Source organism: Felis catus, chromosome A2 (genome assembly GCF_018350175.1).
Source record: "Felis catus isolate Fca126 chromosome A2, F.catus_Fca126_mat1.0, whole genome shotgun sequence".
Taxonomy (NCBI): Eukaryota; Metazoa; Chordata; class Mammalia; order Carnivora; family Felidae; genus Felis; species Felis catus.
In genome coordinates this window covers 147,487,658-147,504,239 of record NC_058369.1, presented here as the reverse complement: position 1 = coordinate 147,504,239, position 16,582 = coordinate 147,487,658, and the positions used below count along the sequence as shown (strand labels likewise).

The following is a 16,582-nucleotide window of genomic DNA, read 5'->3' as shown; positions in this document are numbered from 1 at the left end:
GACAGGTCAGCCCAACTTGCCTGGCCTTTTCTTCTCATGTGATAAGGGTGTTGGCCACTGGCATCTAACATGCCCTTGGCCCTAGCCTATCTCTGAAGCTGAGGTGTTTGGGAATTCCAAGGATCACAGGTGCATGGCTGCAATCCCTGCTTGCACGTCGATGGCTCTTCAATGTCTCTTTCCCGTCCTTTCCTCAAGTCCGTGCTTCAGTGTCACAGACACAACTTCTTAAGTGCCCCCTGGGTAATCAAAGTCAACATGTTCAAAATTGGACTCATCATTTTCTTCTCCCAAACTTGTTTCTCGTCTTATGTTCTGCATCCCAGTTAGTGACGTTCAACCACAGCACTCAGATAATCCACCTAGTAACCCAGCAGGGGAACCAGGACTCTGGAGCACCTGCCATGCCTTCATGCCCTGAACATACCACACACATCACATCCAATGAGCTGTTAACGCCTATTAATTCTGTCCCCCCCCCCCCAATACCTCTAGTGGCTGGTCCCTCCCCTTCCCTCCCACTGCTACTGAACTCATGCCCTTGGAACAGGGACAGATGCATTGGCCTCTCAAAGTGCGTGACCTCCTGGGTCTCCCATCTACATTCTGCTTAAGGCAAATACCTGCAGTTGTCAGCTCCTTACTCCACCTGCCTGAAATGCCTTTTCTTTTGCTCTTGCCCTCATGAGTCTTCCTCCTCCTGTGAGACCCTGTGCCCTCCTCAGGAGCCTTCCCTGACTTCCCTCTCCAGGCCAAGCTGAGCCTGTCCTGCTCTGTGCTTTGTGCCTGCTCACAACACTTGCCGCACCCTCTACTGCGCTTCAGCTAGGTGCGTTTGAGAGGGCAGGGGCTGTGCCGTCCAGGTGTGCATGTTCAGCACTGTGCCCAGAATGCGGCACGTTTTGCATGGTAGAGTGGGTGTTGCTGTGTAATCGTACCTAAGTGCATGACTTTGGGGAGAGGTGCCCAACTTGAACCCCAGCTGGTAGTCACAGAATCATACAATTTGGCAAAGATAAGGCCCAACCTCGTGGATAAAGTCCAACCACTCATTTATCTATTCATCAGTCTTTGTGTTTTGACTCCTTCTTGGAGTCAGGCACCAACTGTACTGGGCGCCGAGATCCCAAGATGAACGAAATACCACTCTGGGCCCCCAAGGAACTTGGAGGTCAAGGGTTAGAAAACCCAGGTAAGGGTGTCCTGTGCAGCTTATGAACAGCTGCTACGGCCTCAGGATGGATAAATGTATGCATTTGTCTCTTATTGGGAGGTGTGGTGGCTGAGGTTCTGTCCCACCTCTCAACTGAGATGTTGTGACGGGGGATTGAAGTTATTTAGTATGAAGATGAAAAGGACTTTACCAAACCAGCACTTAAGAGCAGGGTCAGCAACATGACCAAATTGCATGTAGAGCCCATAATCATGTCCCCTGACTTGGACAGGAACCAAGGGAAAAACCATTTTAAACCTTGTGCCTGTGTAGTATCTCCTACCTGGTGTTCATGTTTGCATTCAGTATCTGTATCTGTTGCTGTGATGTGATATGTTGATCTGGGTGGTCTGAAAAAGTACAAGTTGAGTAAGAAAGACCCCCATATTAAGAAGTTTAACATCTAGGGGAGCTAACTCATGCATGAATATAACCAAAATGTAATAAATCCCAGAAGGATTGTGGGATAGCGTTTATAAAGTGCTTTGAGGTTGATGGGGGGTGGGAGGGAGGGGAGGATAGGTGATGGGCATTGAAGAGGGCATCTTTTGGGATGAGCACTGGGTGTTGTATGGAAACTAATTTGACAATAAATCTCATAGAATAAAAAATAAATAAACAAATAAAAAGTAAAGTGCTTTGAGTTTCCGCTATAAGCTCAGGTGATCTGGGCCAGCGAGAGCTTACAAGTGGCAACAAGCTGCTAAGTAGGACCAAGGACACAGGCCAGTTACCTGGGGACAGATCTGCTCACTGACCATAGGTGACCCATAAGTCCAGCCAGCCTCAGGCCTCATTCCTGAAACTTCTATTGCGCGTAAGGTGTGTGTGTGTGGGGGGGTGCTTGGATACTTGGGGTCCAGAGCATTCTAATTTTGCAGAGTCTTCAGTAACAAAGAGAGGGTACCGCTTCTTAAACCCAGATGTCTGCTCTCATTTAAAATTTTTGGCAGTCTGGTAATGGGACCGATCCCAAATCGTGGGGATTTACAATGCCCCAAGTTTTGAAATATACATCCTCCCGGTACAAAACTAACACGTTCCTTTCCTGGTTTTTAGAGAAATTGACTCACTGAGTGCAAAGCACTGTTCAAATCAGAGAACATATAATGCAGATTTTTTAATTCCCAGTTTTTTAATTGCACTGCTTGGTCTCAGAGAAACAAGCTTTTGTTGACATGGATATTAGAGGAACAGTACTAAAATACACCAAAGATGGTCACACAGCCCACGGTGTTTACAGGGAACACCCTCTGTCTTTCCCATATGCTGCGTGGAAAACAGGGTCAGAACGATCCTGCAGAAACTTCCCGATGAAAACAGCATGGTCAGCCGTTCCCAAGGCTGAGCCTGGCTCCGGCGGAACCCCAGCTAGGGCTCCAGCGCTCCCTTCGCTGCTCCAAAGACTTGGTGCCAATCCGCCGGCGCTTGTGTGCAGCCGACAAGAGGGGCTCGTGGAGTCCAAGGTCCCTAGAACGGGGCTAGGTACAGGCACCCCACCCCACCCCCCTCCCATCCCAGACCCCTCAGAAAGATACTCCGGATTATCAACCCAGGAGTCTTGCGAGCTAAATCCAGGCTGCCCCTGCGCCCTCCCCGCCCAACCTCCAGGGTTAATCGCCCCTCCCCCTCGGGGTCCGCTTCACCCCACTTCCCCCGCCTGGCGCCGCGGAAGCGCCTCCCCCCCCGCAGGGGGTTCCAGGACCTGCATCACCAACCGCCCCGACAGCTTCCGCAAAACACAAAACAACAACAAACAACCAGGGGGTTCTTCTTTGTTCTTTCACTGGGTTAACTCGGTTTTTGGAACGCAACTCCCACCTCCATCCCAAGTAGGCAGATTTCTCTCACCTTCTCTTCAAATGCGGGCCGCTTCATTCTGTGTTCCCGGCCCAGGGCTAACGGCTCGTTCCGGATTAAATCTCATAGCAAGCCTCTGAGGTGGGCGGTGGTGTCCGTATATTACAGATGCAAAAAACCTGAGGTACCCAGAGTACCTTGCTTAGGGTTTTAGCCACTAATTAGATGGGCACAGCTGGATTTGGAGCCCAAATCGGGTTTGACCCCAGCGCCCTAAATCTTTATTGCTGTTCTTTACACACCGAGAATGAGAATAATAGCTAATACTTATTGAGCAGTTACTATTTGCCAGGCACTGTGCAAAGGATTTCTCCAACCTACTCTCAGAGGCGGGTATGCCACTTAACCACTTACTGGATCTTGAGCAAGTTTCTTAAACTCTTCTTGACTCAATTCCCTCTGCAAAATGAGGCTAAAAATATGGCTGCTGTAAAGAGTAAATGAAATAATAGGGGCAAAGCTCTGAGAACACAGACGGACACATATCAATCCCCCCAAAAGTCCTATTTATTTATTTTCTACCATCACCTCAATTTCACAGGTGAGGAACCAGACTTGGAGAGATTAAGCAACTAGTTAGCCCAGATTGCTCAGTGCACACTGCAGCGTGGACTTGCTCGGAAGTGGTGCGGCACGCGGGCCCGCCCGCAGGTGAGTTGCACCTGGCAGCTGGGAGACTCGCTTCTCCGGAGTTGGAGCACCGTGCTCTGCAGCCCTGAGGCCTCGAAAGATCCTTAGCGCACGCACGAGGCTGGGGGTCGCCACGCTCCGGATTTGGGCGTGCGAGGGCCCTGGCGGTGTCGGGGGTCCCTCCGGACCCCCTCAGAAGCACTGCGGACGACGCCTGTGTGCCAGGGCGAGCTCACCAGCGGGCGAGGAGCCGTCCGGCGTCAGGAGCCGCCCAGCCGCCCCGCGCACACACACTCACCACCCCGCCCGCCCGGGGGCCGCTAGCCCGGAGCCCGCCGCCAGCCCGCGCTCCCCCGCCCGCCGCGCTCCGGGCGGAGTTTCCTCCTCTGCTCATTGTTCCCGGCCCAGCGCCCGCCCCGCCCCGCCTGCCCCACTGCAGCCGCCCGCGCGCTCCTGGGCGGCGGGGCGGGGGAGGGTAGGGGGAGGAGGAGGGGGCGGGGCCGGGGGCCGGCGCGGACGGGACGGGAGTCGCCGCAGCCGCCGGCCTGGCCCAGCCGCTCAGACACCGCCCGCGACGCAGCCACCCGCCGCTCCTCCGCCGCCTGGCTCCGCGCCTCAGTCCAGCTCTGCCGCAGCGGTCGCGAGGAGGGGCCGCTGGAGCGCGACTCGGGAGCCCTGGGTCATCACCCGGCCGCCGGAGCCACAGCCGGGCCTCCCTGAGCGGCGCCCACGCTCTCGCTGTTCGGACGCTCGCACCCGCAGCCACCTGCTCCCGGCCCGAGGCCAGGACACGATGCGCTCCGCGCTGGCGCTCTCCGCGCTGCTGCTGCTGCTGCTGCCGCCGCGGTCGCTCTCTGATGGTGAGTGGTGGCCCGGACTCCGCTGGGACCCCACCGTGCGGGTGCGCCCCCGGCCGGGCCGCACCTCGTGGCGCGACCTGGAGCAGCCCCTGTGCTCGCCTTTCGCTGGGGGCACACGCGGAGCCCTGACCTTGAACCATTCACGTCCCTTCCGAACCCGCGAACACTGCAGGTGCCGGGCGGGAGCGCGGATCGTCCCTGGTCTCCATTCGGGTGGAGTGGGCGGTGGATTGTGGATTGTGCTGGGGCAAACCGAGGGGCGACAACCCTAAATGGGTTCGCGGGCAAATAGAGCGGGGAGTTGGGGCATGGCGAGGCTCAGCGTTTTCGCGGGATCTCCCCCCCCCCCCAGGTCTGGTCACTCTTTCTCTCCGTTTTTGGAGGGGATGAGCAACGGTATTGTGTAGTCGATGATTCCAGCAAAACAGCAGGCTGGAAGCTCACGCGGAAGTCCCTGAAGCAGGTGACAAGCCTCCAGTAACAGCTCAGGCGGCTGATGTCTTCTGCGTTTGCAGAGAGGTTTTTTTTTCGAGCAGTGTGTGCAGTTCAGCCCACCTGAGCCTGTGTTGGGACAGGTACAAGGGGAGTAAGTGGACCTTCCACAGTCTCAGAGTCGCCTAGCTGAGTAGGACCCCTGTCTCCTTTGCCACCAAAGGAACTGCTCCCTTCTTGGCCATGGCCAGGAAGGTGAGACACCCCCCTCCCTTTTATAAACAGGAACTTGTCTCCTGGAACAAGCTTGGATGCACGTTAGAAACAGCCCTCCTAGTTTTTTCTCAAGGTGAAATGTTATCCTTTGGGGGAGACGGGTGGCTGCAGACTCCTCCAAGAAAGTGTCCCAAGGCCCCTGAGAACAGCTGGAGGCTCGGCCCCAGGAAAGAGATGAATTTCTTTGTGGCCCGCCTGAGCACATGTCTGCCGCGAGAAAGAGTGGGGGTGGCGCTCCTACCCTAGGTAGGGCCAGGAAGACTTTGGTGACAGCCCAGAGAGGGAAGGGACCTTGCTGCTGGCAGGCGCTGGCATTTGGGGCTGAACTCTTAGGGCAGAGTGGGAGGGAATGGCTGTACAGCCTGTTCTCTGCACTGCATGGAACCGTTCGTGGTCGGGGGCTGGGTCTCAGAGGGCAAACAGGTGTGACCACTCTGTGGCCCTGAGGCTCCACCAACTTGGCCTGTAAAAAGGAAAGGGCACGGTCAGTGGGCAAAGGTGTTGTGCCCCCAAAGGGTATTTTGTGGTGTGAAGACTGGTCTGAACGGCTCTGAGGGTGACCGTCACCTTGGATTTGTACAACCTGCAGGGCCGAGAAGATGCTGGAGTGTGGCCACTCCTGAGCCCTGCTCTAAGAGCAGCCAGACTTCAGCATGGGTCTTGACGTGCACCTTTTTGGAGCGAGCTTCTTAGCACCACCTAGAAGGGAGATGGGTTGTGTCAGGAGGGATAGGCTAGTTTCTGGTGCTCCAGAGCCTAGAGACTGAGCTGTGAGGAGAGGCTGGGGGCTGTTGTGCACTAAGAAATGCGCCAGAGCCACCCAGGGGAATGCTCGAAGCCCAGCTTGCTGCTGGCTTCAAGGCTGGGATTGCCTTCCCCAGCATCTGGGCACTGCCCAGAAACTGCCTCTTTCAGGAAGCCCTCCTCAAGCCTAGCACAGGGCAAGGCACGTGGTAGGAGCTTGATACATGTTAAACAAGTGTGGTGAACAGGACCATACTCCCATCCCCCCCTCCCCAGTAGTCTCTGGGCCTTTCCAAGCCCCCAGTGCCCAATCCCTAAAATGCTAGTGCCATATACAATAAAGGGATAAAAGGAAATACTTTGAAACATGTAAAGCACAAGGGATTATTATAGTAGTAGCAGTAAAGTTTATTTATTTATTTTGAGAGAGTGCATGAGAAGGGGGGAGGGGCAAAGAGAAGAAGAGAGAGAGGGAGAGAATCCCAAGCAGGCTCTGCACTGCCCATTCAGAGCCTGGAACTCAGGAACCATGAGATCACGACCCAAGCTGTAATCAAGAGTTGGACACTCGACTGAGCCATCCAGGCGCCCTTATTGTTATTTTTCATACCTTGAGGCAGAAAAGGCTGAGGGGTGCAGGTGTGGTGTTCAATGGCTGCGCTGAATTTAATACCCTCCTATAGGGACTCCGTAAGGACTGTTCCATCTCTGCCCTTCCAAAGGTGGGGCCGCCTGGGCTGCAGTCACCAAGGATGGTGTAACCCCCGACGCCATTGGAATACCGTGATGCGATTGTAAACAATACAGGATTATAGTGAGTCTCCTCCACAAAGGAATTACCCCACCCAGGTCCCCTGAGAGCTTACCTTTTAATTAACAGGGGAGTGACACAGCCTACAGCATAAGCAGCATTAAATCCAGGGGGCCTGACAGTCCATGAGACTCCTTTTCGTACTTTTGGTTTGATATTCATTTAGTGGAACCACATGGCGAGCTGTACGAATGGGCCTCAGTTCCCTTATCTATAAGATAGAATAAAAGAGCAGAGAGCACCTCTAGTTTCATGTTATATAACATTTCTGGGGTTTTCTGGCCCGTTATCTGCCAGCTGAGTCGTACTATCAATCTGATCGAGTCATTCCATGGGTGAATCCTGGAGAGGGAGAGGCAGCTTGGTGTGGTGGAAAACACTCAGGGGCACCTGGGTGGTTCGGTTGGTTAAGCATCCGACTTTAGCTCAGGACATGATCTTGCAGTTCATGAATTGGAGCCCTGCATTAGGCTCTCTGCTGTCAGCTCAGAGCCTGCTTCGGGTCCTCTGTCTCCGTGCCCCTCCCTGCCCCCACTGCACCGTCTCTCAAAGTTACATAAACGTTAAGAAAGAAAGAAAGAAAGAAAAAGAAAGAAAGAGAAAGAGAGAGAGAGAGAGAGAGAGAAAGAAAGAAAGAAAGAAAGAAAGAAAGAAAGAAAGAAAGAAAGAAAGAAAGATTGATTGTGGGTCAAATAGACCCCCGGAGACCATAGACAAAATAGTGAATCTCTTTGAGCCTCAGTTTCCTCAGCTGTAAAATGATAAAGCTATCTTGCAGGTTGCCCTGAAGGTGGGTGATAACATAGAGATAACATAGAATGAGCTTGACAGTGTGCCCAACTACTCGAGGTCGGAGCTTAATAAATCCTGGCTGTGATGATTACTCAAGCATATTAACTGAGAACTTGATTGGTCTGGGGCAGCTGAGTGTCAGGATTCTGCTAATATCTGTGGAAATCAATGGATAGGTAGTTGCAAAGACTGAAGCCTTAGTGCCATAAGGTGTGGGAAAAGGAGGCACGTGGAAAAGAAGTGGTAAGGTGTGGGTAGGGGTGACCTAGGCAAAGCTGCCTGAAGGAGGTGGGAGTTTACACAGGGGTTTTAAGATAAAAAGGGTCACGGTGGGGTGGGCTAGCTGGGGCTGAATGAATTGCCGCTGGAGAGGAGACACGGGCTAGGGGTCATGATATGGGTTCTTGAGGTGGGGAGAGCTGCAGGAAGGCCATGGGGAGGAGGTGAGTTTTCAGAGCCCGGGGGGAAAGTTCTATGGGATGAGGTCAGAGCATGGTAGATATTCCAAGCATGGTCCTGCTTTGGGCATGGCTCTGAGGCAAGAGGGAGCAAGCCATGGGGGTTGGGAGCAGACTGGGCTCAACAGGTGAGGGGCGAAGGGGAGCGGTAGGGGTCACAAAGGCACCAGGTGGTAGCTTTGCCCAAGCTGTGGGGTGTGCTCCCTCCCTCCACCCCCCGAGGAGGGGCAGAGGGGAGGCATGTGTTGGAGGGGTGTCCTCTGGCAGGGAGCAGGGCACAGAGGTGGGGCAGAGGCACGGATTCTGAGCCACATCTGCCTTTTCCTCAGGCATCCATGTTTTGTTTTTGTTTTTTAATTTTTTTTTTCAACGTTTATTTTTGGGACAGAGAGAGACAGAGCATGAACGGGGGAGGGGCAGAGAGAGAGAGGGAGACACAGAATCGGAAACAGGCTCCAGGCTCTGAGCCATCAGCCCAGAACCCGACGCGGGGCTCGAACTCCCAGACCGCGAGATCATGACCTGGCTGAAGTCAGACGCTTAACCGACTGCGCCACCCAGGTGCCCCCAGGCATCCATGTTTGAAGGGAGAGGAGGGGCACCTGCTGGGTGGGGTTTGATACCTCTGCCCTTGGGAAGCAGAGAGAGGAAAAGGCTCCCACCTGATTCGAATTTCTCTGAGCAGGGAAGACTAGAGATTTAACTCTGGTTTACACCTGTCCTCAGGTATCATCTCTGCCAAGAAGCCTTCCCTGGTTTCTAGATGGACACAAACTATGTTCCGTGGTCTGTTTGGGTCTCTTGCAGCCTGTGGGGAGCCCCTCCAGGGTAGGGGCCACAGCGCATTTATCTCTCCATCCAGGGCCCCAAGCAGCAATGGGCACTGAGCAGTTGCTCAAAATTTTATCTGCACCTTTCAACTGAGGGGAGCTGGGGCCTAGGCCCTGGTTTCAGGCTCTTGGAAAGGGAAGCCGTAGCCCAGCTCACATCCTGGGCAGTGATGCTGGCCAGTGAGCTCTTTCTGCAGAAGCCGGAACTGGCAGGAGTGACTGCTGAGGGTTGGGGCTTCGGGGCTTCGGGGCTGGGGATCCAGGACCTGACCAGCGGCTGCTGTGGGGACAGCTTGGCCAAGCTTAGCTCAAGGCCCTCCACTCCTAAGGGAAGTGGGAGGAGCTCACCTGTGGACAGCTCACCGCACTTCTTGGGAGGGGGGTCGGGATTTAGATGGTCCTACCCTAGTGAGAGCTTGTTCTTCACATCCTTGGTGCAGAGGCTCCGGGAGCCCTCTGCAAGTTTGCTCAGTGGAAGCTCAGAGAGAGAGTGACCCTCTTCAGCCCATCCCCCGCTCAGCAGCCCCAGCCTGAGCCCCAGCCTGCCTAGAGACTTCCTCAGACCTAGAGGCCAGGGAGCTCGTCCCTCAGCTCTGGGCTCACTTCCTATTTGTGCTTTAAGGTATGATGCAGGGCCGGGAGCTCAGTTGGTGGGTTTTCCCTCACATTCTGTTCCCAGGAACACGGGTGAATTTGCATAGAGTTTCTCTTGTCATGGGTCTTGTCAAACAAGGTTGCAGATCTAGGTTTATGACTCTGGGCCATACAAGCCTCGTGACTGTAGGTATTCTCTCTCTCTCTCTCTCTCTCTCTCTCTCTCTCTCTTTCTTTCTTTCTCTCTCTTTCTCTCTTTTCTTCCTTCCTTCCGAGAGAATCTTAAGCAGGCTCCATGCCGAGTGTGGAGCCTGACACGGGCTCCGTGCTAGTGAGATCATGACCTGAGCCAAAATCAAGGGTCGGACGCTGAACCGGCTGAGCCACCCAGGCGCCCCTGTAGGTATTCTCTTAAGGAAAGCCTTCAAGAGAATCTCCACAGAAGATCCATTGCAAGGAGCCTCTTCATATTTGCAGTAGCATTTACCATTAGATTGCTACAAGTAGGCTGTTCAAAATAGAATTCAACTGGCAAAGGGTAATTTCCACGCTGCTTCTAAATAACCTAGAAAATCACAGAACACAGAATCCTAGAGCTGGGAAGCCTTCCGGAAATCATCTTCTGCACCCACATGTTTTTCAGATGAGGGAACGCAGACCAGGGAGTGGGTTCACTTGGCCAAGTCCTAGTGACTCCCAGTGAGATGCATGTGCAGCCATAGAATGTAAGAACGGGACTGAGCCTTTCTGTGCTAATTCCCTCCCGGGCACTGGAGAAACTCATTAGAACCCTTTCTAGAAAGGGTTTCGTGAAGGTGAAAACATTATACTGTGCCCAGACTCTCCCCATCCCTCCGCCTTCAGGGTATGTTGAGAGTTGGAGCTACTTTATTCCCCAGGAGTTAGGCTCTCCAAAGGTTCTCCCTGTCATGTCATGTCATGTCATGTCATGTCATGTCATGTCACAGTGCGGGCCACCATGCTGGCCACTCTGTATATGTCTGTCTCCCATTGCCTGTGAGCCCCAGTAATGACTGTAGCATCCAGCCAGAGTCTGGAACGAATGAGTGGGGTGCTTACCTGGTGCACAAATTCAGCCCTCCTCACATGCCCCCCACCCCAAGCCCTCGTTTGGCTCTGGACTGTGGTCTCACCCTGTACCACGATAGTAATGGCTGGCGCAGACCCTCAGCTTTGCTTGGCCTCCTGGCCACCCATCCTCCCTCTGTCCCCACCCCTTTCCCTGACAAACCACCGCCACCCTCTCTTCCTTTGTAGCCTTATCCCCCTCGGGTCAGCCACCTCGCACTTCCCTGCGGCCAGGGCGCAGGGTGGCACCCTGTCCGCCAATTGTCATGGCCGGAAGGCCGTGTGCCTCAGCCCAGGGGGAAGAGAATTCTGACGAATGGCTGACTGAGGCTTGCCATGCAGCCCCAGGTTGGGGTGCTGGGAGACACATGGGCTGACCAGGAGCCCAAACTGTCTGGTCTCGAACCTTTTAGCGCTCTGACCCAGGTCAACGTAGAAGGGACACTGGGGAGACCAGCCCTGGTGAGAGGGGCACTTTGCAGGCCTCACACCCCTTCTTACCTGAAATTCATGGAGTGCTGTCCAAGGGCACCCTCTGTCCCCATCCAGTCCGATTCCCATGCCGACTTGGCTTTGAACATCCTCTCTGGAGCCACAGTCTTCAGCCAGGATAGCACGAGGTTGTCTTGGGATGGCTTTTGTCTCACAAACCATTCCAGAGAGGGGAAACTGAGGCATAGCACTGAGGACTTGGAGTAGGTGACATAAACAGCTTTTCCCCCCAAATATCCACGTGCCTCACTCCCTCATTTCTGTTAGCCATCGTCTCAGAGAGAGCTTCCGGGCTGCTCGCATAACACGCCCTCCTCTCCTTACTCAGTGTATTTTCTCCATAGCGCTTATCACCCGATGCATGCTCGTTTCTGCCTTTGTGTGTCTCTCTCTTGAGTAGACTATAAGTTCCATGAGGGCAAGGTCTTCTGTTATTCATTGCTGTAGCCCCAGTACCTGGAACAGTACCTGGGAAATAGTAGATACTCAATAACTGTTTGCTGAATGAATGAGTGAGTGAGTGGCCGAGCTGGCTTAGAACCCAAAGTCTTGTCTGCTAGTTCTGAGCCGTCCACTTGCAAGGCTCTAACCTGGTTCCAGAAGAAGAGAGGCAGGTGGCTGGTGAGACCAGCCCGGGACGTGGGAGGGATGGTTGCCTGGGCACGAAGGTGGAGCAGGACTCCTGAAGGCAGGGGTGCTGTGGGAGGTGCAGCCGCCTCATAGCTGCTTCTGGCCACCTCCCCGCCCCCAGAGGACCCTTCTGTTGAAGGTTAGGGCTGCTGGTTGTTAAAACTTAATTTGGCTGCTCTTAGCAACTAAAAAATAGTGGACTGACCAAGACAGAAGTTGTCTGTCACTCACGTGAGAGAAGTTCAGAGCGCTGGGATGGCGGTCTGTTCTGCCATCATCAGCAGGCTGCCTCATGGTCCAAGATGGCTCCTGGGGCTCATCTATCAGGAGAAAAGAACAAGAAGCCTGTGGCCCCTCTTTCGAGGGCACCTGCCAGAAACCACACACAACACTTTAGTTACATTTGTTGAACAGAACTTGGTGCTTGGCCACACCTAGCTGCAAGGGAAGCAGGGAAGAATACTTTGATTAGGGAAGAGTATTTTTTATTTCAGGTACCCATATATATGCCTAAGCCAAAACCAGTGGTTCAGTGATAAGTCAGAAAGAATGGATATTGGAGTAGGTCACTGGCAAATACTACCACAGGCGAAGTCCCTGAAAACCTTGGGTTTCTCTGCAGCTGCCCTCAAACCTCGTCTTGCCAATCAGATCAGCTCTGCTTGCGTGAAACCCAAGTAGTTGTCCGCCATGGCCAAAGGCCTTGCCCCCGCTCTGGCTGAGCCATTTTCAGCTTATCTGTTGTCTTTTTTGTGGCTCCAGCGTGTTGGTGGACTGATGGAGGGTTTCCTTGTAATGCGCAAAGAAACCCAGCTCCCTCCCACGCAAGCCCCCTCGCCTTGAGCTGCACTAGTGTCCTGGGGAGGACAGATGAGCAGGGCTTCCTCCAGGGCTGCCCCTGGGGCACCTACTTTCTCCCACTGCCCTTTGAATGGCAAAGAAGTATTTCTACACCCTATCCTCCCCGTCCTAGCTCAGCAGGGGCAAGTATGGGGCCGAGGGAAGTACTGTCTTCAATGTTTGGTCCATGGGGCACCTGGGTGGCTCCATCGGTTAAGTGTCCGACTTTGGCTTAGGTCACGATCTCAGTTTGTGGGTTGGAGCCCCGTGTCAGGCCCCGTGTCGTGCTGACAGCTCAGAGCCTGGAGTCTGTTTTGGATTCTGTCTTCCTCTCTCTCTACCCCTCCACTGCTCGGGCCGTTTCTCAAAAATAAATAAACATTAGAAGAGATTAAAAAAATAAAATAAATATTTGGTCCGTGGACACTCCTGAGAGCACCAGCTGGAGGCCGGTGGCTTTCCAAACTGGTGGAGGTACTCTGTGGAGCTGTCGTGGGGACCACCGAGAGGTTGGGGTACACACCTAGAGAGGAAAGCTAAGAGAAGGCCAATTTGGGCGGGGGACTTTTCATCCCACCCCACTTTGCACATCTCCGTTTTTATCTGTTCTGTAGGGTAGGTCTCCACATAAGAGTTCCTCTGAGAAAAGTTCTGCTGTCAAGGAGAAGAAAAACTGAAATCTCTCGGTATGATGCGCCAGGATGTGAAGTTAGAGGCGTGGAGTTTAGCCTGGGCTTTGGCACTTGCTGGCCTTGTGGTTTCAGACTTGTTCCTTGGCCTCCGTTTCCCTGGCTGTGAAATAGGTATAATGCCTTCCTCTGCAACTGTGGGTTACACACTGGTGGTGTGCCTGACGCAGTTTGGTTTTACTTCTTTTACTGGCTTTAGGTCTAGCCCAGCGTGCGATATGATGAAGCAGACCTGTTCCCCCCTCCCCACCCCCCAGCGTGTGCCATGACCTCTCTGCGCTAAGCTTGTGCCCATTTATTCACTGTCCCACAGCCAGGCCCTTCAGGACGAGGGCCCCGCGTCTGAGGCTGTGGTAAGCCGCACTCCCAGGAAGGGGCTGCAATGTCCACCCCCCTCCCTGCCTCCCAGTTCCTGGTTCCCACCTGGTGCTTCCCACTCCATTTCTCAGGGACGCTGCCCTTTCACCTTAGGCTACAAGTCAGACATGTTTTCCAGAAGCCACCAAGGCCCTGATCCTGGAGCCCCTGAGGTTCTGGCCATCACGCTGTGAAATGGAGGGTCACATCCTACTGCTTTTTTTCTGGACCGGTGTCCCTCTGGCTGCTGTTTCTCTACTGCCCCTGTGCAGGCCACAGATCTGAGTATCACCCTCTAAATAGCTTCCTTCCTCCTCCTCCAACCCTCCCTGACTCTAGCACCAAATTCACTGTGGCACCATCCGAGCCAGGCAGCGAAACCTGGTGAAGGTCTTTATAGCCTCTCTGCACTCCCCTTCGAGGAGGAGGGGAAGCAATCCAGCAGCAAATATAAACCAGGGAACTGAGTATCTCCTCCCGGAGGTGAGAAGTGGGAGGAAGATAGAAACTACTCACCGAGCTGCATTTGACTTTCTGCACCGTAATCCCCAGGGACTGGTGTTGTTGTGTCTCACTTTACCCCTATGGTAAATCAGGGCTAGCACCCCACTTTTTTTCCTTTGGTCTTGTTTTTTACTTTTAAGTCGGTAGAATAAGCTGGGTCTCAAACTGTGCCCAAAGAGAACACCAGTAGTCCTCAAGATAGTAAGAATTCTGCTCCCAGTAAATGTTTGATAAATGAATAGAAAGTTTGTTGTGAGTAAAAGAGACGCGTGATCCAAAAGGTTTGGAAAAGGCTGCCGACTCGATTCCCCTTCTTGGAAAGTCAGTGCCTGTTAGGATCTTAAATGCTCCCAGATGCCCCTTACCGAATAGCCTTTGCTTAATTCAGCATCCTCCAAATGTACTTTAACTGTGGAAACAACCTTTCCTCCTCCTTTATAGAACATCCACGAACATCTAGTGGGGGGAAGTACGGATATGAAGATAGAGGGACCGCCTGCCCCAGTTTGCCCAGGACCGAGAGGCATCCAGGGATATGTGACTCAGGGCTAGAACCCACGCAGTCCTATGTAAAGACCGGACCACTGGGTGTGTGCGTCCAGTCTGGAGCTTTGCTAAGCAGGACCTTCTGGAAAGGGAAATGCAGCCTGACAGCGCCCTCCTTCCTGAGGGGATTTGTAGGAAACCACATGGAAGTTTGTGGCCAGAATAAAGGCTGCTTGTACCAGAGTCAGTGTAGGGAACAGGTTCCATTCCAGGCCAGTGGCCCTGCATGGGTGCTTAATAACGGTGTTGTTTCTCAGGTAGGAGTTGAAGGCATTATTACGAAAATTGTGGGTGGGTGTGTTTTTGACGTTTGATCTTTCCACTCAGATGGGGGCAGACGTGGCTTGCTGGTTGATTCTGGCTGCTTTTTTTTTTTTCCTGTTGTGCCTCTGCTCCTACTGCTTTGAGTCCCTGTTCCTGACAACATCACAGTTTCTGTTTTAAATCCAGTCTGAGGCTGTCCCCCTGTCCCAGGGGCTTGGAGAAGGGGATTCCCAAGGCTGTTCTGCCAGCCAGCACTGCCCTGGTGGCTCACCCGAGGCAGTGGTGCTGGGGCTTTGTCCTCAGCCCAGGGTAACGCCGAGCTCCTCCACCTTCGGGCTGTCATTTTTCTGGGAGCCAGGGAGCCAAATGGTGGAAAGGGGGTGACTCGTTGGATGGAATCACCGGCTTGCCCGTGCTTTTCGAGCTGCTGCCAGCACATCATACATCCTCCCAGCGGCGGGTCAGTGAGCTTGGGGTCCCCTCGCTCAGGCACATGTAGCTCCACACCCCAGGCGTAGGGGGCGCTGCTGAGTAGAGCGCGTCTGGGTCTCAGCCCGTCCCTGCGCGCGGCAGCCCCGCGCTATGAGCCCAGTCCCCAGCATGCCCCCTTCTCCTGGCCGGGCCACCGCATCCGGAGACCCCGGAGCCCCACACGGAACTACTTCTCACCCTGAGCTCATACTCGTTTTCAGCTTCTCAGTGGCCACAGTGGACATTGGAGGGCACGTGCTGTCGACAGCTGGCTCCTGGGGAGAGGCAGGGTGGGAGCTTGTCCACAGGCTCTCATTCTCCCCTTGGCATCCCGGGAGGTTGTACTTGGCTGGAAAAACACTTTGGCTTTCCTCCCAGGCACCAGGGAGAATCTGGAAGCCTGGTCCTGACCGCACAATATCACATCTCTGAATTCCATGAGCTCTCTCGGGCAGTCACGACATCACACCAGCTATAGCTGCCCCAGAGCCTCCTGTTAATTAAGCTTCAGTGTACGTAAGTGTGTCTGTGTGTATGGGGGGTGACGGCAGGCATAGGGCAGATACCCAGGAGGGTCCTGTGTTGGGTGTTGAATAAAGGGCAGGGAAAAAAAGAAAACAGGTTTGTAAGAGGAAGATGCTCCCTCCCTCCGGGGCCGGGAGTCCTCCCTGTGGGCCTCAGTTTTCTCATCTGTGGATAAGGGGCTGTGCCCAGCCGCCAGTTATGCAGGGCGGTGGACTCAGCCACATGTTGGCCCTGACTGCTCGGTAGCTCACTGCCTCTCTGGCCCCTGCTTCCCCAGCTGCTTCCTCAGCGGAGGGGTGGACATCAGCTCCTTTTCCGGTTGCATCTTTAGGCATGATGTCATTACTGTAAAAGCAAAGACCAGTCTGTAAGGGAAGACGAGAAAGGCAACAGTCTCTGGGGGCTAGTATCTCCACAAAGTCCTGTGGCCTTGGGTTGTGCCACACTCCAGAGGATTGCACCCGTTTTCCAGATGGGACATCCAAGGTGGGAGGATGGTGGTGAATTACCCAGCCACGAGCTAAGTCTCGGAGTCTTGAGGTTCCAGCTAGCTCCTTCCAACTTAGGTATGACTTAGTGCTCTGGGCCTGGGAGCGGCCAGATGAACTTGGCCTGGCCATCTGTACCCCTTGCATGGTAGCAAGACTCCTAACACAATAAAGAGCGTGGAGAAAG

General features: G+C 54.0%; 1 protein-coding gene across 1 annotated transcript in view; it reads left to right on the top strand.

Annotated features, from left to right (window-relative positions):
- Positions 1-4,208: 4,208 nt before the first annotated feature.
- The window catches only part of PODXL (podocalyxin like), a 53,756-nt gene continuing 41,382 nt past the window's right edge, over positions 4,209-16,582 (top strand). Inside the window, exon 1 of the mRNA XM_003983072.5 lies at positions 4,209-4,563. Coding sequence (XP_003983121.3) covers positions 4,497-4,563 — 67 coding nt within the window. The 5' untranslated portion in view covers positions 4,209-4,496. The remainder of the gene's footprint in view (positions 4,564-16,582) is intronic.